Below are 24,932 nucleotides of genomic sequence, written 5' to 3'. Positions count from 1 at the left end.
ATTAGGGGGTCTCATTTATAAACATTGTGTATACACAAAACAAGGCCTGAAAGAGGCATACACCACTTCCCACAGAAAAGTTGGGATCGAGCCACCTTATTCCTAGCCCCTATGATACCTTGCATGAATTACAGGTGCAACTTCCAGCATTGAACCGAAACGGGCGATTTCCAGTGGTAACAGTTTGTTTACAGTACTCTAGTCTTCTTTCCAAGAGCAATTGGGAAATAAAACATGGAACACACCATGAAACATGATGCTGAATTTAGCAGCAGACGTTAGTAATAGTAATATAAAGTAGTAGTAAAAGAAATAACTTTTGGCATTCTTCTATATGATATAAAGGAAGTACAGTAAATCAGTAACTCAGTAACTCTCAGCCCTAATGACTAACTACATACTTCAAGGTATGTTGCTGACAGGGAAAGACAGGGATATCATGTACTGAGGTTGAGTGACGGACCTGTCAGTCTAGGTGTCATTCTCTTCTTCAAATTCTGATTTAATGCTTTTTTGCTATGTCTCGTGAAACTCTTGTGGTTTTATTTCTCATATCAATGGTACCTTTGGCAACAGGAACAATCCATTTTTGTTCTGGTTACATGTTTGACACACAGTTGCAGAAATAGACAGTGCAGCAGGTACCAGAGCTCCGCAAAGACATTTTAGAAAATGCTAAGTTAACATTAGCTAAATATTTGTTTTAAAATAAATCAGTATTTGCTAAACTGAAGGCAAATTACTTTCTAAAAGAACCAGCATTGGCGGACAGCCACCAAGAGTAGCCACTGGGACTAACCACAGACAGTCAATGGGACTCACTAGCTAGCTGCTACTTCTGCTATCTCACTGGAAGTTGTGCCCATAATCATTTCTACAGTAGTGCCCTCAGGAATAAGGTGGATAGACGAGGACCTGCTCCCTGTGTAGATATAAATGTCTCATTCTATGGCAACAAAAACACAGTTCTCATTTTCATACTTATTATATTATATTCCATTACTGCCAGTACATCCCTCTAAATCCCACACGCTGGACCTTTAACTTGAAATTAATTGTGGTGCTTATGCATTTACTAGACTGAGGTGAATAAACAAACATTCTTAAGAGAAGAGCAAAAGCTATTTAATCAGTCTAGAATTTGAAAACCATCCAGCAGAGTGATTCATTTCCAAAATACATGCATTACACAAATAAAGTACTCAAGCTGGCACATCTGTTTTCAGAGTCTACACATGCTTTGGTCAAACCAGAGTGTATTTTATGCTTTTTCCCTCTCTTCCAAAGAATTTATGATCCTTGGACTTTTCTGACACTAGATAATTGAGTTTTTTCACAACAGACATTTTGATTTGTCACAGCAGGAAACACACAGGGGTAATCACTTCCTTTAACGACGGCTCTGTTCCATTTTACTGTGTCAGTGAGCTTCTGTCCGTGAACTAACCCACACAGCTTTTAAACTATTCAGCTAAAGGAAGTGTAGCCCTTATTCATGTTATTAATTACTCCTGTGGTTTTCCTGCTGTGTCATGTCAGAATGCATTGAAAGGGTTTTTCATTCATGATTTCACATCAGTTCTTGCATGCATCCACAGTACGAGCTGCTGTACTGCGTCTATGTCTTCTATTTCTGGACTCTCTGGTCGCTGCAGCGTTCAGTCTCTGCCACTGCAGCAGAATGGACCGGCTAAGAGTCTCACTACGCATCAGTACTCTCTTCTTCCATCTTTTTAGCCTCATGTTCCCTCTTTCACCTTCAGCAGCACAAAGTTTTGTGTCGGGGAGGAATTAATTGCTCGTAACTCATTTCTCCTTCTGTCGCTCTGTGCTTCCTCTTGATTTTTCTTTCTTTGCTTGTTTCACATCTTTAAGAAAATCCTTAGGCCATGAATTGTGGCTCTTAGCCCCGCCCTCTGACTTTGCATTAACCAATCAGGGGAGAGACTGCAGTGTGTAGCATGAGGGTGATGATCGGAAGAGGTGGGACAGGCCTCTTGTATGTATGTATGTGAGTTAGAGGCAGCACAGATAGACTGTGTGTTCTACCCTCGTGTGATCGTCATCCCAGTCTTATTAAGATCTGCTGTTGCTGCTGCGTCCCTCCTCCACCTCTCTTTCTCCCTCCCTCCCTCCCTGTCTCCTTCATTCTTCCCTCTCTCTCTCTCTCTCTCTCTTTCACCCGACTGCCCTTCTGCTGCTGCTTCTGCTCTTGTTGCTGCTGCTGCTGCTGCTACAGAAAAAGACGTAGACCATCACACTGCACTGCTGGAAAGGCCTCAGGCTCACGTTGACTTCTGCAGTTTCCAGCTTTCTCTGTCTCTCTATCTCTCACACACACACTCACACACTGTTGCCAGATGAAAATGTCAGGAGAGGAAGAGACTCTGTCAAACGGGTAAGGTACCTGCTGCACGTTTAAATGCCGTGTGTCATTCACCTGGACTCTGCCCCATGTTCTTTAGGTGTTTTGTGTGTGTGTGTGTGTGTTCTAGCTGTGACACTTAGGCATGTGGACAAACTCGCTTAGTGTATTACAGGAGCAGCTCGGCTCTTTTGTGTCCCAGCTCAATGCTGTAAGGCCTCTGAAAAACACCTTATATCAGCTGGAACAAGTGTGGTGAAAGCTCTGTGGACCGCAGTCGATAAACTAATGCTTTGTCACTGTTCGAGGGGTGAGAATGTGCGTGTGTGTGTGCGTGCGTTCTGGTTTTCATGAGCACATGCATGGCTGTCTAGTATCTAGTATATGAATAGTGGTTGTGTGCTAACTGTTTGTGTCGCTCACTGGTAATGATCACCATTGTGCAAGTCGTTCTCTAGAGAAATCAACCCCGAATTTCAGCTGACTTGAAGTTAAATTAAATTATTGGGACAATGCATGGTATGCACATCCTAAATCTAGCAGACGCTCCTCATTGTGCTGGCTCTAATGCCCTTTCTTTCTTTAATATAATTGTCAAATATTCCCTCGGCAAAGAGGCAAATAAGCAAAAATGTCAGACCACTGCTTCTTTATTGTGCTTTACAGCACAGTGATTTGTGGCTTTATGGCACAAGTCCATTTTACTTACCAGGGAATCAATACATGCCTTAATTACTGCAGTCAGTAGGATTTAGAGTCATCTATCAACAGAAATAGAATATAATATTCAGCACTATGTTTTCATTAGTTTATAATCACCTGATAATAAGAAACGTGTTTTCATTACCTTAGAATGAGCAGTTTGTATCTACATACAGAGCTGGTCCTCCTCCACAGACTCCGCCATGTTGTTCTACAGTAGCCCAGAATGGACAAAAAAACCTGGCTCTGAATAGGACTATTTGCGTTTTCGTGTCAGCCATGGTAGTTCTCCTACACGCTTGGCACATGGGAGAGTTTCAGTTCTGCAGCCTTATTGCTAGACGCTACAAAATCCTACGCACTAAACCTTAAGATTCATTTTACCTCATTGGAGGAAAGTCTGTTTAGAGATTGTCCTGTACTGCATGATTATCTTTGCTAAAGGGAGTAGATTTTGTTTCAGTACTGGGGGACACACATGAAACGTGGGATTTAGGGTTCCTACCCCAGGACATTTTGAGCGTCAAACATTCTGGTGATTTTTTAATGCACCTGTTTGTGCCTTTTATGTGTTTATTTAAGGTGGGAATGTCTTAAATTTCATCACAATAAAAGTCCTCTGCTACTTTCATGTTTGTATTGAAGGGAGACAAATGTACATGTTCAAAATATTGAACTATGTCCTCATATAAATATATGCTTATGATCTTCGTCGCTGACAGAGAGCTGGTTTCTTTTCCGTGTCCTCGGGCCTCAGATTGTCTTCACAGTGCAAACCTGCCAAAATCTTGCTTTCCAGGCAGTCAGGACCAGTTCAGTCAGTTTCCAGATATAAGGAAATGAGGACGTCACTGATTGTTCGCCTTAAAGTAACCTCTGTTAGCGTTCTGGTTTGATTATCAGCCCCTAATTATTATCAGTATAATCTAAACAGCTACAACAGTAGAATTGTTTTGTTTTTTTTTGTTGGTTAGATTCAACTTAAGTGTGATTTTACAGGGTAGCTACATCCATGTTCCAAAGCAGCACATATCCTGAAGCTTTCCCCTTCCTTAACATCACAAACACGGCACAACTGGCCACTCGGCAGGTTAAATAGTTGTGCAATAGGGCAGATGGTTTTAATGCACTCGCAACATTTTATCCAGTGTGTCTTTTGATACTGCTGCTTATTTCCCTAAAGGTGCTAGTGTTCTATCTGTAGTGTATGTGTTTGACAAGACAAATTTCATTTGGCGATTAAGTATTAAGTCTTGAGTACAAGAGCAGAGACTGAAACCAGGGGTGTAGTGCTGTTTGCTCGTCCCGCAGCACAACAATGACGAGGTTAAGTTGTGGCTCATTTTCAAAGTTATGTAACCACTGCTCCTGTGGTGACAAGTTTACATACATTAGTCAACTCTAACTATACAATTAAAGGATGTTTTGCTGCCTTATCATCTACTAGGTAACAGTTAGCAGCTGTAGATTGGGAATAAACAATTTAATTCACCATGCTACTCAAAGCTGGCAGCTTTTTAGGCGAAATGTTTTCTTGCATGTTAATCAATGTATGAGTTGACTCTGTGAATCAGGCAACACACCTTAAATGTCAACATGACAACTTTGACCATTCAGTTTTGTATTATTGTCGCTGTTGCATGACGTATGCTTCATTGATGATTGGATCTTCAAACACTTGAAGATCCAATTTTCAAACAGGTTATGCAGACTGTGAGTATTCTATTTGCTCACTTGGAGGAAAGAAGTGGTGGAGCATTGTTCCTGTGTACTCCGGCAGCACTACACCCTGACTGAAGCATAGTAATAAAGTGTTTCCTGACCAGGAATCAAACCCGTGCTGCTTAGAATCCTAGCCTAGGAGAGGCATTATGTTGTGTGCACATGTTCCTGCTGCTTACAGCCAGATAAGTAAACAAGCTCCTCTGTAATACCATAGCTCCTTAACAGTTATTGGCATTTATTATTGATGAGGTTATGATTAAATCTAACAGGTGATTTGACTCCAGTGACATTTTTAAGACAACTGAATAATATGTAAGTGGTAGTATTGGTATTGCAGTTGGGTTTAGAGTCAATAATAGGCACGTGTATATATTTGATAGTTAAGGTGAAGGTCCAGGGGGTGGATGTAGTCAATGCAGAGTCAGCACATGAACCGAGAGACGATGCCAGTTTGGTTTCCAACACAAACCTGATGTTGATAGATGTGCTTACACACACACCTGACACTCTTCTAGTTTGTCTTGTGAGCTTATTGTTTTAAGTGAGCGAGGCAGTCGCTGAACCTACATACATACAGAGAGAAAAGTGTTTCGACACAGTCGAAGGAAGCTCTGGTTGGATTGGTTGGATTTATTCAGTGGCTACTGGGGAAGGACATGTGACTTTACAGCATTGTCCTTGAAATCAATGACATACATACATAAACAGTATTTTACCTTGTTGTTAAATCCTCTTTGCATTATTATTAATGTTTGTATTATTAATCCCTTTATGTCTCAGTGGTTTATTCTTAGGAGGGACTGTAAATGAAGTTTGTATAATGTATTATTGACTGTTTAGCATGTCGTATTGACAACACAATGCTGGTTGTCCCACATAACTTCGCAGCATAAAATAATTTCCCATCATTTTTTTCATTTATTTTGTTTGTCAGCTTTATTAGAGCACCAAAATGTTTATTTATATATTTTAAATTTTTGGACATCTCAATAGTGTTGCCACACATGTGAACTGAACACTCATCTTTCTCCTCCAACAGCTGTTGTCACTGTGAGTCTCGTGCTGTTAGCAGGAAGTTCAGCTTGCTGCTGGTCATATGGTGAACACAGCAGTCACCCGCATGTCATTAGCCAGACGAGTGTGTGCGCTACTTTATGGTCGTGGTGTTTGTATGTGTGTGTGTGTGTGTGTCTGTGTGTCTGTGTGTCTGTGTGTGTGTGTGTGATGAGTGTATAGTTCCTCTGTGTTTCTAATGGGCAGGAATGTAAAGTGAATGCCGTCTATTAGTCACTGCTGTTATACACATTAGTCTTAGTTGTGTTTGCTCACTTTCTGCTCTCCTATTCTTCTGCATTCGTCTAATGTTTGCTGCAGGTCTCCGAGTTAAAGTGGTAAAAGAGAGAGCTGCAGGAATGAGTTCTAAAACCTGGAAATGAGTTAGCATTTTTACACTTCCTGTTCCTTCGTCTTGAAGTCAGTGGCTTTATGGTTAGATGCCTGAAATAAGATGTGTGATGAACGCAAGCTCAAGAGATTTTTTTATGTTTTGTTCTATGACATAAAATATGTCAGGAAACACCTCACACATGAATTTGAAAAGCTTTTATGTGTCTTAATAAAGGCAGTTGCTGACAAGTGGCTAAATTAGTCTTCAGGTGTGTTTGGGGACATTTAACGTCATTGTGCCGAGCATGGCTTTATGCTGCAAGCCACTGTACTCGGAACTCAGAAAAATTGGGCAAGATCCATCTAGCCTGAGTTTACCCACACAAACAAACCTGACATCTCAGCAACATGGTGGCACACACAGCGAGCCGAGCAGAATGACCTTTTCACCAGTTATTTGCAGCGCTTGTGGTGACGAATGTGCTGTAACAGTGTTGTAGCTGCGATTTCCGTTTCCAATCAGTTGATTTATGCTTGATAGAAGTTTTTGCAAGCATGCATATCTCTGCCTCCATCCACAGCAAAACGCTCAGCACCTGTTGACAAAATTCTGAGCGAATGTACTTTATTCTAACGAGCAAAGACAGGCAAGACGCCATTTCTCTTTGCTAATGGGGCTGTGGTAACTGATGTAGGTTCTCTGTGAATGTGTCTGAAGCTCAGACTTATATAAACATCAGTTTGCTTTGAGCATCCATGTTTTCCTGAGCAGATGCACTGGGACACATTTAGATGAAATGACAGGAATACTGACTTCATAGTGGTGGTGACATTGAAGTGGTGACCGTGGTGTAGATTGTTTATAGCCTGGCATAAGTGTCCTACTTCTGGCGATTACATTTCCACTTCAAAAATCATAAAAGTGGAGTTCATTTGTAATGTATCATGAACTTTTGTTTGCCTCATCTTATTTTCTGCAATAATCCAAAATCAAAAGGAAAAATACCATTGGCTTTTTGTTGAGGGAACCACGGCCAAGCTGACTTCTGAGTTGCCCTACTAAAAAACATCATCTGCAGCACTCCATACTGACCTACTGACTAAACTGGGAGTAATTATTAGGCTCATGTGATCCATACAGTGGCCTGGAAGTTCAGAGCAGAGAACCAAACTGTGTGTCAGGATGAAACAACAAAATCAGGTTCCTGTTTCACAAAAACACACCAATAATGTAACAGAAATGAACAGAAAAAAAGACAAATAAGCATAAATAGCAAATAACTGAATGTGAAGAAAAAAAGTATCATTGTACAAAACAAACATCCAAATGAGAGAGAAAAGAATCCGCTTAAAGCTGAAAAACATTAGTGTTTCAGATTTACCATTGACTCAATCCATTCGTTCAGCTCATTATGGCAGATGTTAATGTGTTTTTCACACGCTGTGCGCTGTTCTCACCCTGATGTGAAGGAATAAAAGGCACAAATAAACAGATCCATTATCAGTACGGCGAGAGAAATCAAAGAGGAGGCAGAAGAAAGAGTGCGCGATCAGTTTGGCTACATTACACACTCGTCACGTGAGGAGCATGTGCAGCGTGTAATAAAGTCTTAATACACTGCAACATTATTAGTAATCATTAGGGAAGTTCCTCGATTTAACATCAGTTAATCAGCAGTAACATCAGTTCTTCAATTTCCAAAAAGGATCTTGTTCAAAACTGCTCCTTGACAGTGTATTTTTATAAAAGTGGAGGGTTGTACAAGTACTAAAATTGAGACTAAGTCCCTCTTTAAAGTGCAGTTTAATGCAACGACACTAATGGCAAAGTGCTATCTCAAACCAATGTGATTGTCTCACTCACTCTGCCTGTGCCTCTTTTGTGAAGTAGCTGAAAGGATTGAATAAAGGAGGAATATTATGCAAGTAAACTGAGACAACATCATGATTCTGGTGTCTGTTGTAGGTCAGTACAGGAGACTGTCTATGTTGCGGTAAATGAGAACAGGGTCACTGCAGTAGTGAGAGAGACAGTTAGGAAACAGGGTAAAGTGAAGTGGATCTTTTGTGGCTGTTGAAATAAGAAACAACTTCAAGAAAAAATGCCAATTTAAAGATGTTTATATTCTAAGACTGTGAAATTGTAATGAACTTGATTGACTGACTCTTTGACTTGACTCATATAACGACATCATTTGTCAGTAAAACTGTGTTTCACACATTTTTGCTCTATATTGATACTTTAAGAGATCAGAATGACTTATACCCCCAACTTTTCTTATTTATTAGATAATAAGATACTAGATATTAATGTGTTTTCAGCACTCTTTCTTCACTCAACCTGATTCTGTTTGTTTTGCATTTGCAGGTGCTCACGGTCAGACCTGTCGCTGGCTCTGGAGGACTGCATGGCCGCCCTGGATCTGTTCCTCAGAAACGACTTTGAGGAGGCGCAGGCCCGGCTTAGATGCAGGTATGAGAACAACCTGAACCCCATGCAGGCAGATACAGCTGCTGTCCTCAGCTCTGACCCACCTGGGTTTATGCTTCCATGGACAAATATAAGAGACAAACAGCCAATGATATATATGCATGCAAGGAACTGTGTTTGTAGCTGTTTTTTTGCACTCTCAGGTGTTCACAGAAGACATTTTGACATATAACAGTAGGAAAACACAGGTGTAAATGATAGAATAACATTTAGCTGCCTCAGTCTCAGGGATCTTTAATGTTATTAGTGCTACTCTCACCAGTGAAGAACATAGACTGTATAAAAAAATGGATGTAGCCACTGTGACGTTGCCCATTGGTTTGTGTACTCCCGTTTTGAAGCGTTGAGTTTGGCATTTTGCCTGTCACGGTCTTGGATTTTTAGAGTCAGAAGTGACCTGTGGTGACCGAGGACACTATCCGCAGACAGCCTGTCACTCAAAGCGGCCACACCATTAATTATGCATTACTTGAAGCCTCTGTGCCTGTACGTACAGCCTCACAGGGCCACTGCATGACTGTAGACTCTTTGTCTTGCTTTTATTTTACTGATATGCACATCTCACAAAGCAGGGACGTGTGTTACAGGTCATGCGTTAATGTCACCAGCATTTTTGTAGCTTCTGTTTTCACAGTGATTCAGCAGAAGTCTTTGCCATCACTGACGGAAATAACAAATTTCCTCAGCTAATGCATTCAATCGTTTGGTGATGGGGGTCTGCCCTCCTAAAAGCAATTAGATAGATTTATTTGCTCAATGAAAGAGCCAAAAAATAAGAAAAAGCTCACTGTAAAAATTGTGTTGCAGTGACTAAGGGATAGCACACCCCAATATCAAATCAGCTTGCTTCACCTGTAGTGCTATTTATCAGTCTAGATTGTTCTGGTGGGAGTGTTGGAGATATCGGTCTGCCTTCTTTCCAATATATTGGAACTAGATACGCCAAAAAATACTTTTCTTTCTTTCCAGAAATCCTGACCTGGTTACTCACGATAATCCCCAGACCTTGTTGTCTATAAAACAACACTACACGTCTAGCATTACTAGCTAACATAACAGCTCAGCCGAGGAGGATGCCATTAATGTTATATCCGGTGCTGTCACAAGTATGAGCCATGGATGTATATAGAGAACTGGATGCAGCATTGGAGGCAGGGTCCTGTTCATTCCTATAAAAGTTGCTCAGTGGTGCATGAAGCCAAATTGGTTCAACTGCTCCGTGTAAAATTACCCAGATGATCAGCACTGCTTCTGATAGAACAACCGCACAAGGAACTTCCACAGGCTGAGCCAGCTACTTGAGGTTTAGACGTCCATTAACTTGAGTGGGGATAAAATGACTTAATGGTCTTTCCAAATGTTATCGGACCGAATTGATTAAATCCTGATAGTGAAAAAGAATCATGTTGGGGGGTTGTGATGTTAAAAGAAAATATCCATTGATTTACATGTAAGTCTGTGGGAAAAGGTCTTTTTGGGCCACAGGGCATCACATGATGGTGTAAATACACTGGCCACTACGAAAATTGCCTTCAAAGGTCAGCACGCTTCCTGGGAAACTGCTCACAACAAGGTCTGTCAATTATACTGAGTACCCTGGTTATGATTTTGGGAAAGAGACATTGCTGTTGAGTTTTTCAAATGTATTTTTCTGGAGTCTGCGGACCACAAGCCAAGTGCCATCTAGTTCCATTATATTGCAGAGAAGGCTGATATCTCCAGCACTCGGCAACTCACACCAAAACAATCTAGATTAATAAATAGCACCACAGGTAAAAGGGAAAAATATGTATTTTTGATTTTAGGGTGAACTGTCCCTGTAAGAACATTTTGATGTAGGTTTAGTTGCCTCTAGTTTTGTATTCCCACACTGTGTCATCAAGTTGCTCCATTGTCCATCGCTCATTCTCTCCTCTATTATCAGAAACTTAATCACACTGTCACTATTATCCTCCACCTTCTATCTCCTGTCTGGGGCTACGGGCCACTCCTTAGCCCCATATTCTTCTTTTCAGTGCCGGCTTACATCAAGACAGAAGATCAGCTTCCTGTCAGTCTGTACATTCTTTTAATAGATAAGTATTACTGCGAGATTGACAGCTATTGTCAGTTTGGTGTTGTTAAGGGAGATTTCGGTGTGTTTACCACTGTAGGCTAAGTGTCGGAAAAGTTTAGAGCGATGTAATTTGATTTCTAGGCTCAGACTCAGTTATGAAGACTTAAATTGCAACATTACATCAATGCACTGTTGCCAAGCGACTGCCCCGTTGTCATAATCATAATATGTTTGAGTATTTAAACCTGGATTTGTGAAATATTCCAACCTGGAGGAAAATCTGTGTAAATCCAACACCTATAGCTGCTGCCACCTGAGGCCTGGCAGTCTGTCAGCGCAGCGGGTGTCCTGATTTCTGGCTTGATATTTTCCCCACCGCTCTGTGTGTGCTCTCCGGTACTATCTCTGCCTCCTTCAGTTGATAAAGTGCACCTGAGCAAACAGTAGTTGCAAATATGATCATGTTTGTAGCTGTTTGAGCCCAGATGGTTGGATTTGACACATAGTGTGAGAGTCAGAAATCAGTACAGATTGAAACTTAAGAGATAAGACAGGTCTATCCTGTATAAATCAGGGCCTGCATGGTGATCTGGCCAGGTATTATTGTGTAGTGTTGTTTTACATTCGAAGGCAGCACTCTAATCAAATTGAGACAGGACTTTATTTTGTTTGGCTTAAACAAAACCCAAAATAACACCCACAAACTCCCCTGATTTCTCTGTTTGCTGCTCAGGAGAGGGTTTTGTGAGGAAGCCGATGGCTTGAGGCATAAGACTTATGTAATATTATGTAAGGTGTGATGACATCTGCTGCATTGTGGGAGAGATACTCTGAAAGACTTGGGGAACAAGCAGCCCTGAGGATGTGAAACACTGGCAGAATATTCAATTGTCTTCCTCAGTGTTGTCTGTGCTCTGCTTTACTCCAAGTGGGCTTTGCAACTCTCTCCTTCTTCGATCTCCTTTCCCCTTCCTACAGCTGTATTCTGACGCAGTCAGGTGGGACAAGGGTATACCAGAGCCTCCGCAGCACACACACACACACACACACACACACACACACATACACACACACTGCAACTAAAATACAGGAGAGACTCTTTCAGAGAGCATGTGGACGCACTCTAAATACTTTAATCAATCATATGTCCATTACTTTAACCCCTACATTCCTGTTTATGGTCAATGGCAGCTGGAGCCTATGCCAGCATGCACTGGGAGGAAGGCGGGGTTATCCATTACAGGGTTATTGCACTCATACTTGCATCAATGAGCAGTTTAAAGTCTCAACTCCCAGTTGCCAGGAGTGTGACTGTGGAAAGAAACTGTGACATGTAACATGCAATGTGCAATGTACATATTTCTCATGGGAAAAATTCTGGGATTAGCGAGTTAATCGCTGAGCTACTGACAGTCGTTATGGGGACAATTATCTTAATGCACTGGGTGAATTTAGATATTTTAGAGTATGGAGGGATGTTGAACCTTGGTCTTAAAGACTTAGTTCAATTTTTTTACATAAATTGGTCTGAAATCTCGAGAGAGGGACGCCTGAAGCTCCCTGCATACCAAGTAGCTCCCGTTAGAAGGATTTTAATGCTCTGTAGTGTTTTGAGCCAGCAGCATTTCCTCACACCTCAGAAGAAGTCTGAGGAAAAGGCACTGGTTGAAATATCTTCGATCCAGCATCCACATCAATGGACACTGGCATGTGCATGTCTTTTATTTTTGACTGATTTTTAAGGTTGATACATGCACAAGTTTTCTTGGGCAAAACTGACACACTGAACCACAAAACGTTCCTCTGGACAAAAGGGTCTGTCACATTAATCTAATGAAATGTAACAACATTAATGGATCGACAGAAGCTGAACAAACAAAACAGACACCAAGGAAGTGTGCAAAGAGAATAAACCATCAAAAGCAGTGGTTCCTAACTGGTTCAGCCACTGGGTCCAGATTTCTCCTTCATCATTTGTTCAAGGTCCACACAGTTTAACATATTAAGGGTCATACTTGCATTTGGCCATGTCATCAAGCTAGTTTGCTGTCTCTGTCAAGTAGCTGCCATTAGTAACTCATGCTACAGTAGGAAACAATACTCCAAAATAAAAGCCTTGTGGTGTAAATTCACTGTCCGTTAAAATGAAGTGTATGTTTTTTTAAAAGTCGAGACATTCCAGAGTCACTTGTGGTCCATTCAGAATTAAAGATGTTTTATTCTCTTGTGAGATGACTAAAAGTTTCCAAGTGCTGCGTTGTGGTTTAAAATGGTGGCTAATTTCACTTTCACATGATGTGCTCTTTGCCTAAATGTTTCTGACTAGAGGTTGTGCAGTCTGATATTGCCCATGCATCAATATCAGTTCATACCATGTTATATAATCTTCTCTTTTATAGTGTTAAAATATTTGAATACTCCTCCTCTGAGTCGTAGTCAAGGAGTCGCTGCAGACTCAGCGTTGTAGAAACATGCCTGCCTTGTGATCAGCCTCCCTGTCTCAGAGGTATCCAGCAGCAGGCTTAGTTTTATTTGCCAGCTCTCTGTTCAAACATGCCACCAGACCAAGTGCAGCCCAAACAGTGCAATCTTATTCTCTCATCATCCTGTCCTGCCCTGTTCCTCACAGCTGCAGCAGGGAGTGGGTGCAGGAGGTGTACTGTAGAGGTGTGACGCACATTAATAATACTGACTGAGGTGCTTCTTGGTGAGAAGTTGTGACGTTGCTCCTGATAATAAGTTGAGTTTTTGTCCTGTAGTGAGTGTCAAAGTGTCAGGACTCTCATTTTTTCCAGAAATGTGTCACCATACTTCAAAGGCTCACATCTAATTTCCGAATTTTAACACTGAAAAACAATTAAATATTTTGACAGAAATAAAGAGTTTTCAGTGTAGTGATGCCCTTACTGACTGTGTGCATGCACGCACATGTATTTCTTGAGAAAGCACCAAACAACTCTTCCCTTGCGTCATGGAACATTGTGTAAAAATATGTCAGACAGGTGAGGACCTTTGTGTCCCGGAGCACTGAGACGACGCTGAGTGCTGCTGTGAAATATTTGGAATTCTCAGCCACTTTCAACACGGCAACGAGCAATTCAATTTACCTCACAGCTCCATCTTAAAAGGTTTCTCAGCTTGAGTTTGGGCTGTCGTCTTAAATAAGCCTGACGCAATGGAAATGTAAGGCAGGCAAATCTTTCTGCTTCTCAGCCCGTACCTCTGCCTCCTCTGACTCTGTCTGTTCCTTCCTGGTTGTCACTGAGTTGGTTCTTGTTTACTGATTCACTGGATTAGAATTGATAGTAATAATTTCATTAAAGGTGAAGAGTTGAAACTCAGCACTCTGCTCTCTGTCGACTACTAAACCTTGGATTTATTGCTGCAGTTGTGTGTCTTTGACAGGCTAAAAGTTACACAGGTCATACTTCTTTTACCCTTATCTTTATCATATTTATACTTATAGAAGTTAAACAGACAAAATTAAAGAGTGTTTTTGAGCTGTGTTTCCATGGTTTGAAAAATCTGCTCATGCAAATTTAGTTTCCACTGTCCATGAAAGATGACTGGCTGGAGCTCAGAGTGACATCACAGAGTCACATGAGCCAGTCTTTGGTGAACAGCAGTGCAATGTTAGCTACGCAGACCGACAACATTCTTCTCCACACACCTCCGCCTTTACCAGAATTATTCCACCACGTCTTTGTGTGTGTGATACACCCACAAACAAACAATACATAGGTACATAGAGAATATATAAAGCTATTTAAACCACCCATGTTTTTGTAGTTTTTGTTTAACATTAATTTTTTAAGTATTTTGTTCAAGTAAGAGTTTAACTGGAACGCCAAGTACATCCACTGGAAGAATGTTTGTGACATCGAACCTGCAAACGCACTCTTGTTAAACACAGGGTGTGACGTGACACACCAGCAACCACAGGTATAAATAGACACTAACTGTTTTTTTTTCTGTGTAGTGGTGTGGCTTTAGTCTTCCAAGTATTAGATGACACCTCGCTGTTAGCAGGAATTGATTAGCTGATGGCAGCTTTTCACGTTGTTCCATCTCACATTTGTACCACCTGATTAAATGACTTACTGTATGATTCTTTAACTCTTCTCCTGCGCAAACAAAATGTTCTTCATCTCTGTCAGAACACCGGATCTGATCATTTAATATCTATAACTTCCCCCTGCAACATGACTAAAAACAAATGTTGTGGCTTTTTGATAGGACTAAAGACAGCATGTACCACGCTCTGACCTATGCCACCATCCTGGAGATGCAGGCCATGATGACCTTTGACCCCCAACACATCCTGACTGCAGGAAATACCATGAAGGAGGCCCAGGCTATCTGTCAGAGGTGAGACTTTCCCACAACACCAAAGTGAAGTAATGCCCTGATGACCAGCCGATGCACTGTGACGGGTGTTTTTTAGTTCCTCTCTCGTCAACTGCAGAAGTGAATTTTGTATCTCAAAAGCTGGTCAGTGTGGAAGCAAAAATGTCACATTTCTGAAGATATAGTTTAGTAAAAAGTGATAAAAGAGAGGCTGATAAATGTTTAAACATTCAAACACAATACTGTATCATTTGACTGGTTCTCATTAGTAACATAATACCAAAACCAGAAAACATGCTGAGATCATCCAGACGCACTGGCCAAAGGAATGTCGCAAATGAGTGTCACAATAACTCCTGGAGCCGCTGTAAGAATCTGTGATGAGTCAGAGCTGGACCAACTGTACATTTCATCAGCCCACCCAGATAAACGCCCCTTCTTCTGGAGACAAGCACTGATCTGAGGTCATAGCTGCAATTTCCCATTTCACCGTTGGGACTCTTTGTCTGAAATTTAATGCACAGTCAGCACCTTGCTGTAACTTCAGCTCAGCATCCTGTATTTGCTGGGAAGAGGCTGAGTCACTGATTTGCATAGAAACAAGATAAGGAAAGAAATGCAGGACAGTGCTGTGCTGCTGAAAAACAATCCAGAATATTTTCTGCAGAACAAACCCACTGATAACTCATGATGGCTTTGTGTTTTGTGCTTCCTCCTTCAGGCACCGCAAGAAGTCAAGCTTCTCCAAAAGCTTCACAGAAGGTCAGTAACGTCCTGTGCTGACGGGATGAGTCAGATGTGTCACTGTAATTCATAAAAACAGATAGCACATGTATGTGTGTTTGGCCATTATGCTGACTCAATATAACTGACGTAATTGTTTCACCTCAGAGGAACTCCATGCTGAAGTTTGTTATGCCGAGTGTCTCCTGCAGAGGGCAGCGCTCACCTTCCTTCAGGTCAGGAGGGAGGCTTACCAAGAGCTTTCCACTTAATCTGCCACCACTGATAATTTTATTCTTGTTTAAACTCATTGTCTGTTTCTTTTCCTTCTCCTCCCTCTCCTGCCATCTCGCTGGCTCTGTGTTCAGGATGAAAACATGATGAGTTTCATCAAAGGGGGAATCAAAGTGAGGAACAGCTACCAGACTTACAAGTAAGAATCTAAAGCCCAGAATATTATTTTAGCTCCCATCTTGTCACGCTCGTGTCGTTCCCGCTCTTTTAGCAGACCTCAGATATTCCTCTCTTCCTCATTACTTTAAAAAACCCGCCATTTTCGCCTGCTTCCTGTATCTTTGCCTCACAGAGAGCTTCACACAGTCCTCCAGTCCTCAGGATACTCTCACGGGGACAACCACGGCCATTTTGAGGGTGGTGTCAAACTGGGAGTGGGAGCCTTTAACCTAGTAAGTAGAAGGCTGAATGTTTGAGTTTGTAATCATATATGGGTCAAAAAAAGAAAAGATCGCATCATCCACTGTGATACTTCCAGGAAGTATCACGCCTCAACCTTGCCTAAGAAAAAAAAAAGAGAAACACACTTGCTTGCCGAACATTTTTTGTTATGCTGAAGATGCCTTAGTATTAAACAGAAGCACATAATGAGCAGAATATGAACACACAGCAAGAGTGGCTTTAATGTGACATGCAGTCAAGCAGTGTGTTTGAGTTCAGTGCTCCTCATGCAGCAGTTATTGATGAGTGTTAGATTATAGCCCATCACATGTTGCTCCTGCTCGTTTGCACATTTTATTTATAAGTATCTAAAGCATTAGAAGATACTCTGAAAACTGAAACCCATTTTTACATAATAGTAATACTAAACTTTATCAATATAGCACCTTTCAAAACACACTTTCAAAAGTAAAATCAGAATAATAGATGGGAATTAAAATCATTAAGACAGCAATAAAATAGCCAGACAGCTCAAGTAAACTAAGGATATACTTTTGGATAGAAGTATGTTTTTAGGAGAGAGTTAAACAAAGACAGTGTGATGAAAAAAAAATCCTGTTAAGTCATTATCATGAAAAACTTTGTTGAAATAATGAGAAGCTTTCTCAAACTATGACTTTTAAGGATAATTTCTCAAAATAATTACTCAGTTTTTAAAAAATGATTAGTATTACTCTCTCAAAAATGATAATTAGTATGTTTTGTCATTATTTTGAGATACTTAGTCATTATTTTTAGAAAGTTTCCCATTGAAATTACTAAACAGGATCTTTTTTTCTTTTAATTCACACTGACGGGAATGGGCTTCCATATATTTGCATGCACAATGGATTTTCAACACACATTTTCCTGGTCTCGGGCTACTTATTTGCTGTAGTAACTTTGTAGGTTGGAAAACACTTTTGACTATTCCACAACCCCTCTATGCCATGTTTATGAAATTCAAGGTCATTTCTGTGGAAACTACTGGTGTTGTAATGACAGAGAGAAGATGATGACTCCTGCTTGTAGCCTTTCATTTACACTTGTTTACCTCCTGCAGATGATTTCCATGTTGCCCACGCGGACGCTCAAGCTGCTGGAGTGGGTCGGTTTCTCTGGAAATAAGGTCAGTTCTGCTGACAAGTGAGAGTCAGTTATGTTATAAGAGGGAGCAGCTGGACTGAAGGATGAGATGTTTGACGGGGGAGGGATTGTTCTGTGATGTGTGAAGTGCTGGGTCTTTGCCGTTAATGATGACAAGTGCATGCCAGAGGCATGAATTGTATCTTTAACTTCAGCTTCACTGGTTCACTGAGTCACAGTAAAACTTACCTGTGATGCGTGGTGAAACTAATATGACTACTATTGAGCTGATGGTGCAGAACCTGACACGTTATAGTGAAAACAAACTTACAGCGCGATGGATGAGTGGCTTAAAAATTGCTTTGTTCATAATAACATATGACTGTACCGTTTCTCTGGATTGTGACTGCATATTATTTGTCGTGCTAAAAGAACTGTTTGTATTTTTGGGCTCTGTTTATTTGTATTTTTATCTATTTCATTTATTTAACAGGGACAGTACACAGCTACATAGTTGCGCCAGAGTTAGCTATACGCTAATTTTCATCTGTAGTCCCTGGGCAGGAAACAGAGAATAATTTCTCCGCTAAAAGACACTGTAATATAAAAAGCACAATTACAAGAATATAGAAAATTAGCACATATTCATGACACAACAACTTAAGCAGTAACCATAGCAAGACAAAACAACATTAAGTCATCGCGACAATAACAATAAAACTACAACAAGAAGATATAAGAACTCTGTCCCTATTGATCTTGTTTATTTTACCACGATACAAAATAATCTGAAAAGAAGTGTTAATCAGATTTTAGGTCTTGATAATCTTTAGGGTATCATTCTCATAATTTGATGTATCTTCTGGTTGCAAAAAAGACATCTTACATAAACATCTGGAGTCTCTGGAGTCATGCCGACATGATCACCAGAGGATCCATGATACAATATTATCACGTTACTTACTACTGAGATTTTAAAAATGTTGCGATATGCTGAGTATTGAGATAAAATACATCGCGATTTATTACCTTTTTTCAACTGTAAATTATGTCCCCAAAGGAAAACTGGGTCAACATCTGTTTGATCTAGTAAGATAAAGTTTTCAGTCTGTTCATCTCACTGCAGCCTTTTTTTGGCAGCAGCAAAGTGTATCTAGTGGACTGAAAAAGCAGTTGATTATATTACTCAAGTAGGCCACCTCAAGTTTAATTTGTATTTGTAGTATCAATAATTTATATGATAAAAAAATTGAGACTTGGTACTGTGTGATGATACGATATTGCCGCACAAAAATAGAATAGAGAACTTGCATATCCTGTTTAGCTTTCATTATCTGCATCTCTGTTCAGAATGAATGCCTAAAAGTCCTCTGGTAGAAGAACAGATGCTGCTCATCCTTCAACACAAACTTAATAAGAAAACTAGAATGTTGTTCTTGTCTCTGTGATTTTCCTGCACAAAAACATCTTCAGATTGCATTAGTGTGTTCTGTGTGTGCAGCTTCCTCCAGCACATCTCTCCTGAAATGAGACTCAATTTAAACTTAAGCCCATGTAATCACATCTGTGCATGTGTGTGTGTGTGTGTGTGTGTGTGTACGTGCAGGAGTTTGGTCTCCAGCAGCTTCAGGAGGGCTGCACAGAGAGCACGTTCAGGTCCTTCCTATGTAACATGCTGCTGCTCTGTTATCACACCTTCATGAGCTTCATACTAGGTGAGCAAAGACACACACAGAGCTGCCGCTAACTTCAAAAACAGACAAGGATCTGAGCTGGTTTTGTTCTGTTTATGTCTCGCAGGCACGGGAGAGGGAGACGTTGAAGATGCAGAGAAGCTGCTGCAGCCGTATCTCAAACAATATCCTAAGGTTTGCCAGAATTAAACACTGCGTTGGTGTTGTTTTTTTTAAATTCTTGCATAATTAGAAATGTTCCCAAAAATACAGTGGGCTTTTTTTCTCACAGGGATCCATCTTCTTGTTCTTCGCTGGTCGAATAGAGGAGATCAAAGGCAATTTGGATGCTGTGAGTGTCATTCCTATACACAAACAAAACACAGTCACCACTGCGCTTTTCATGTGGGAAATCTTTATTTCTATGCAACATGCATCACAGAATTGTATTTTAGTGCATGAATCTGTAAAATTATATGGCTGTCATCTTCTGAAAACTCCATGTAAGCCTGCTGCAGCAAACCCCTCTTTTAAATATCTAACTTTGTAACTACTGATGTATTTTGACCTTATCACAATGATTGTTCACTTGCAGTTCACAAATACTAAAAGAATGGTATATTTGGGTTTATTGCAGGGTTGACCACATACAAAAACAATGTTTGTGTCCTGCTTTTATATTATAAAGTCATTTTTTTCGTAACCAAATTTTATTCAACAATTTGCATATGTAATGGTGCAGTAGCACAGTGTCATGTTTTTTTTAACAGAAATAATAATCCTTTACACTCCAACCCCCACTACCACAAAAAAAAGATGAAATAACATACATAGACACAAAGGAGTTGTGCAACTAATTAAGATAAATAAAGAAACAAATGAAATTTGAAAAAATAATTTAATAATTAAAGGTTGTCTGGTAATATTCAAGATCAACTTGCCAACCGAACCTTGTCTGCATCTCCAAGATCACAATCCAACATGTATGTACCAAGACTTTTCGAGTATTTTTGTCATTTTAATATGGAAGTATAGTGCATTCACTTCAGGAAACAAACATTTGCCCTGTTTTTCTGAATTAACAAGATCACATTATTGCTTTTAACAGGCGCCATCACTTGCCATGACTCTTTTTAGTCCCTGAGTCCTGGATGTTTTTTGTGACTGTTGTGTTTTGATAGTTCTTTGTGATGTTCCCATTTGTAGTTGTATTTGAAACTTTTAATTTTGCTGCCCATCTTGACCTGGACTCCTTGGTAGAGGAGATATTGTATCTCAGTGGGACCTCTCTGCTTAATAAAGGATAAATAAATAAATAAATAAAAATTGTCTCAGAATTATAAGGAAAGTTTTCATGGAAAAACATCCTGCTCTTGTTTTTCTGAATTATTATACGAGAAAATAATCTTGTAAATTCTTTTTTTCTAAATTACCGGAGTTATTGTCTTGTTAATTCAGAAAAATAGAGCAGATTTTTTTAAAGAAGTGAATGCATTTCAACTCCATAGTTTAATGTGTAGAAACATTTGCTACCACTGATCTACTACATTGCATATAGGTTATTAAAAGTGTGTCTTATTCCAATAGAGCTGATCCTGCGTGTTGAACGGGGGATCAGATTTCCCCATTGCTTAACAAACAAGTGCAAGTATAACAAAACTGAAATGAAACACCTCGAACTAATAATACTGTATGGCTTTAATTCTTCCTAAAATACAGCAGTAGTAACAAACAATATTTTAACATGTGTTCACACTTAAAGTTTGGGTTACTTCTTTGAATTTTAACATCCATCGATTGACTTTGTCCTCATCAACTTGAGCCCTGTGTCCTCTGCACATAAACATTGATCAGTTCAGTCATGATTGGTGTTGAGCTGCACACTACATATTAACATTCAGGCTGAATATGTTTTCAGAAGGTGAGCTCTTCAATAGTTTGTATGTTTCCAGGCTATCAAGCGTTTTGAGGAGTGCTGCGAGACTCAGCAGCAGTGGAAGCAGTTCCACCACATGTGTTACTGGGAGCTGATGTGGTGCTTCACATACAAGAGGCACTGGAAAATGGCCTACTTCTATGCTGACCTGCTCAGCAAGGAGAACACCTGGTCCAAGGTGAGTTACCACAGTGTGGGATATGAATATGTTCTGGCTAATTAATAAATGCAAATTTTGAATTTGTCAAGTCCGAATAATGAGAAAGACCTTAATGGGCAAAAGAGTATATTTCTTAACAAATGCAGTGATAAGTTTCTGAGAGATGAGGTGTTGTACTGTAGGGTAAATCTCTTACAAGGACAGTTCACCCCAAAATCCAAAATACATGCTGGATTGTTTTGGTGTGGGTTGCTGAAGGCTGGAAATACCGGCTGTAGAGAAGTCTGCCTCCTCTCCAATATAATGGAACCAGATGGCACTTAGCTTGTAGTGCTCAGAGTGCCAAAAAAGTATTTGAAAAACTCAACAGCAATGTCTCTTTCCAGAAATCATTATTTCTGGTTATTTAAGATAATCCACAGACCTTGTCGTGAGCAGTTTCATGTAAGAACTATTTTCTTCCCGCAGAACAACACCCACCAACCGTATCACCACGCAGAAGGAAGAGTGCATCTACTGCTAGCTCACCTAGCACCACTGAGCTAGCTAACGAGCACAAGCCTCTCGTTCATGAGCAGGTGCACGCTTCGTTCTGTACAGCAGTCTTGCGTTTTTGATTTTGGCATGAACCGTCCCTTTAAATATTTGACAGTGATGGTGAGAAACAAAAAGAAATTACATGTTATGTTATCTAGAGAGACAGAGAGCCTGTCAGCAGCTTGTAGCAGCTGAAAAATGATCCGTGTCTCAAAACTAAACTAAAGACTTGAGTTGTGCAGCTGTGGTTTGACTGTCTAATCTCCTCAGTGATATTTTTTTCTCTCCTCATCTCATTTAAAAAGGAAAGATGGGATTGCAGTAGTAACCACTTTTTTTCCCTCCCTCAGGCGACCTATGCGTATATGAAAGCAGCCTACCTCAGCATGCTGACGCCAGATGATTGCCTAACCTTCGGGGAGACTGCGTTCACTCTGTTCAGGTATGAAGTAATAGCTCAGGCACTGCAGCGAAACAGAGATGATTCATTGTGACAGTTATTTATCTATGATATCATAGTCTCTTCTTCTGGGAAGACACTCTTTGGTAGGGAATATGAATGTAATATCATGATGTTTTTTATATTAAATTCTGTTCGTGGCCCCGACCTATACAAGTGTTTTATTGATGGTACACAGCGTCAGAGATGCTTCACTAATTGAACATTTGATTGGACCTTTAGCATTTTTACACAGTCTGTGAGATGTAATCATCCATTTTCTTCAATACTACTAATATATATGTGTGTGTGCTTTGTTACATTTCAGGCAGGTCCCAGGGCTGAAGCAGAAAATAGCAGGGAAATCTCTACCGACAGAGAAGTTTGCGATCAGAAAAGCCCGTCGCTACCTTGCAGAAAACCCCATCCCTCTTCCTGCTCCTCCACTGGTCAGTGCTGGATGAGGCTGTTAACCACTTATTTACTTGTGGCATGACTGCACGTTTATGCCGCTACTACAGTGTGTCTTATTGTTTCTTCTTGGTAACTGGATCAAAAAATAGCAAGAAATTAATAGTTTTGTTTCAGACAGGCTTCGCCCTAAAACAAGCGCTGTCGGCCCCTTTATTAACCCCGTAGCGGTACTGATTGAACCGATCAGGATGAACCCTGCTGTCCCTAAAGTCAGCAGGTATAAACAGCAGGATAATGAGTGTAAGGTGTGCCCACAGAACCAGGGTTATAAGGTGTAATATTTGTTCTGTTTCACTGAGACGTCACCCTGTAACAAAGGCTGGTTGAGGGTTGAAAACAATGCTCAGTGACTATAAGGCCATCAAGCGTTTGTGCTCTTTGACCTTCCTCTGCTAAAGATCTTGTGTCCGTTTGGTCCTCCTGCAGAGAATGGAAGCATTAGGCTTTGTCTCTATAAACCTGGAGTGCTCTTAAGAGGGCAAAGCCTGTGTGAAATGGAAAACCTAGTGAACCATGAGTAAAGGTTGAGCACTCTAACCTTGTTATTCTGCCACTCCTTGTGTTGCTGACGTTGTGGCTGCAAGGTTAAGATACCATAGGCAGTGCAGGGGGAAGCTACATTGAAACTGTAGTTTACCAAACGACTAGCTACTTCACAATGAATATATGTTGAACTACATCTTAACTACTCTCAAATTAATTTTCAAAGTAGCTATTTTAAAAACATACTTAAACTACATCCAAACTACATCACAGGATATTGTCAAAGAGTCTGCTCATATTGTTACACTGAGGTACAAGTGCACTGACACTGTGTAAAGTACAGGTGTGTTTGATTTAGGGATTAGGGCAGGCCAATCCTCGCGTACGCAGCCCGAGGGTGTTTTAAGAAGACGAAGCAATTGTTGGGATGAAAATAAGGAAAACTCTAAACCTTTAGGGAAATTCATGGTTTTCGATCGCAGACATCTTGGTTGCAAACCAGAGGGGATTTTGGTCACATAGCAGGTGACTCTCATTAAAAGACAACTATGGCCAATGGGCTCTGGCATTGTGCCGTATTGTATTTCAAAAAACGTTACAAGAACATTATGAATATGTAGTTTTTCATAACCACATAAACTTCATGACCCAAAGTACTAAAAGCTACTGAGATTTAAATGTAGTTAAACTGCCCCCCAACTCTTGGAAACTGTTGTTAAACTAGTGATTGAACTACATTTAGTGAACTACTCGCCAACACTGACCATAGGCATTTATAACTCCTACACTTGCAGGGCTTGTTTGACAGTTATGAGAGCTCCAGCTGGGGTTACAAGAATAACTTTTGTTTAAGTCAGCTCTTAAGAGAGCTGAGGTTTGTCACTGAGAACATTCATTTTTGTCTTCACTTTGGTCAATGACAAGTATCTGATTTTGTACGATTTGTGTGAATTTCTTTGTTGTCTAGGAGATGATGTACATCTGGAATGGCTATACAGTCATCGGCAAGCACAAAGACCTGACTGAGGGCATGCTGAAAACGCTGAATGAGGCACAAGCTAAACTCGAGAGCTGCTCAAGTATGAAAAATTATTCACCAGAGCCAAGAGGATGATTCAAATGGATTAAATATCTCATTTCATTTTCTTTTGGTATTAATGTGCTTAGCTGGATTGCATTGTTTAGATGCTACATTCATTATGAGCATCTCAGGGAATTACATAATCTGTAGATAAAATCCTTTTGAACGTTTGTTCAGAATGACTGTACCTTTTTTTGTAATCTGTTCCTAACTGCGCTGTTGTGTGTTTTTCAGGGTCGGAGTTCACCACAGATGATCAGTGTCTCCTGAGTCTCTTGAAGGGACTGTGTCTCAAACACCTGGGGCACCAAGAGGAGGCTGAACACTACTTTACCCTCGTCCTCTGCAAGTAAGCCTCTCACAGTACAGTGCATGTACAGTTTAAGAATCCTCAACCAAAGCAGACAAACAGACGCTCCATTTTCTTGCTGTGTGTCATCACCAATTAGCCATATTCATATTCATTTTGCATCCTCTGGTGAATAAAGGCAGTTCTGTTTTGAAAAGCAAACAGCACAACAGTTGACAGGAGTCTTCTTTCATACTGACTTCAT

At 40.4% G+C, this 24,932-nt stretch overlaps 1 protein-coding gene across 2 annotated transcripts in view; it reads left to right on the top strand.

Moving 5' to 3' along the window:
- ttc39a (tetratricopeptide repeat domain 39A) overlaps window positions 1–24,932 on the top strand; it is a 33,476-nt gene that overhangs the window by 6,000 nt on the left and 2,544 nt on the right. The window contains exons 1-16 of one of the 2 annotated variants that reach the window (XM_033620739.2): window positions 2,350–2,398; window positions 8,547–8,651; window positions 14,962–15,093; window positions 15,794–15,834; window positions 15,964–16,031; window positions 16,164–16,228; window positions 16,382–16,481; window positions 17,573–17,638; window positions 19,202–19,310; window positions 19,396–19,463; window positions 19,561–19,620; window positions 21,221–21,382; window positions 22,252–22,343; window positions 22,669–22,789; window positions 24,265–24,376; window positions 24,613–24,727. In XM_033620739.2, coding sequence (XP_033476630.2) covers window positions 2,361–2,398; window positions 8,547–8,651; window positions 14,962–15,093; window positions 15,794–15,834; window positions 15,964–16,031; window positions 16,164–16,228; window positions 16,382–16,481; window positions 17,573–17,638; window positions 19,202–19,310; window positions 19,396–19,463; window positions 19,561–19,620; window positions 21,221–21,382; window positions 22,252–22,343; window positions 22,669–22,789; window positions 24,265–24,376; window positions 24,613–24,727 — 1,454 coding nt within the window. In that variant the 5' untranslated portion in view covers window positions 2,350–2,360. Of the gene's footprint in view, window positions 1–2,349; window positions 2,399–8,546; window positions 8,652–14,961; window positions 15,094–15,793; window positions 15,835–15,963; window positions 16,032–16,163; window positions 16,229–16,381; window positions 16,482–17,572; window positions 17,639–19,201; window positions 19,311–19,395; window positions 19,464–19,560; window positions 19,621–21,220; window positions 21,383–22,251; window positions 22,344–22,668; window positions 22,790–24,264; window positions 24,377–24,612; window positions 24,728–24,932 lie in introns of those variants that run through there. The other variant, XM_033620737.2, reaches the window with a different exon arrangement.

Source organism: Epinephelus lanceolatus, chromosome 6 (assembly GCF_041903045.1).
Source record: "Epinephelus lanceolatus isolate andai-2023 chromosome 6, ASM4190304v1, whole genome shotgun sequence".
NCBI classification, from domain to species: Eukaryota; Metazoa; Chordata; class Actinopteri; order Perciformes; family Serranidae; genus Epinephelus; species Epinephelus lanceolatus.
Note: the sequence above shows the minus strand (reverse complement) of the source record. Positions and strands in the feature narration are given on the sequence as shown.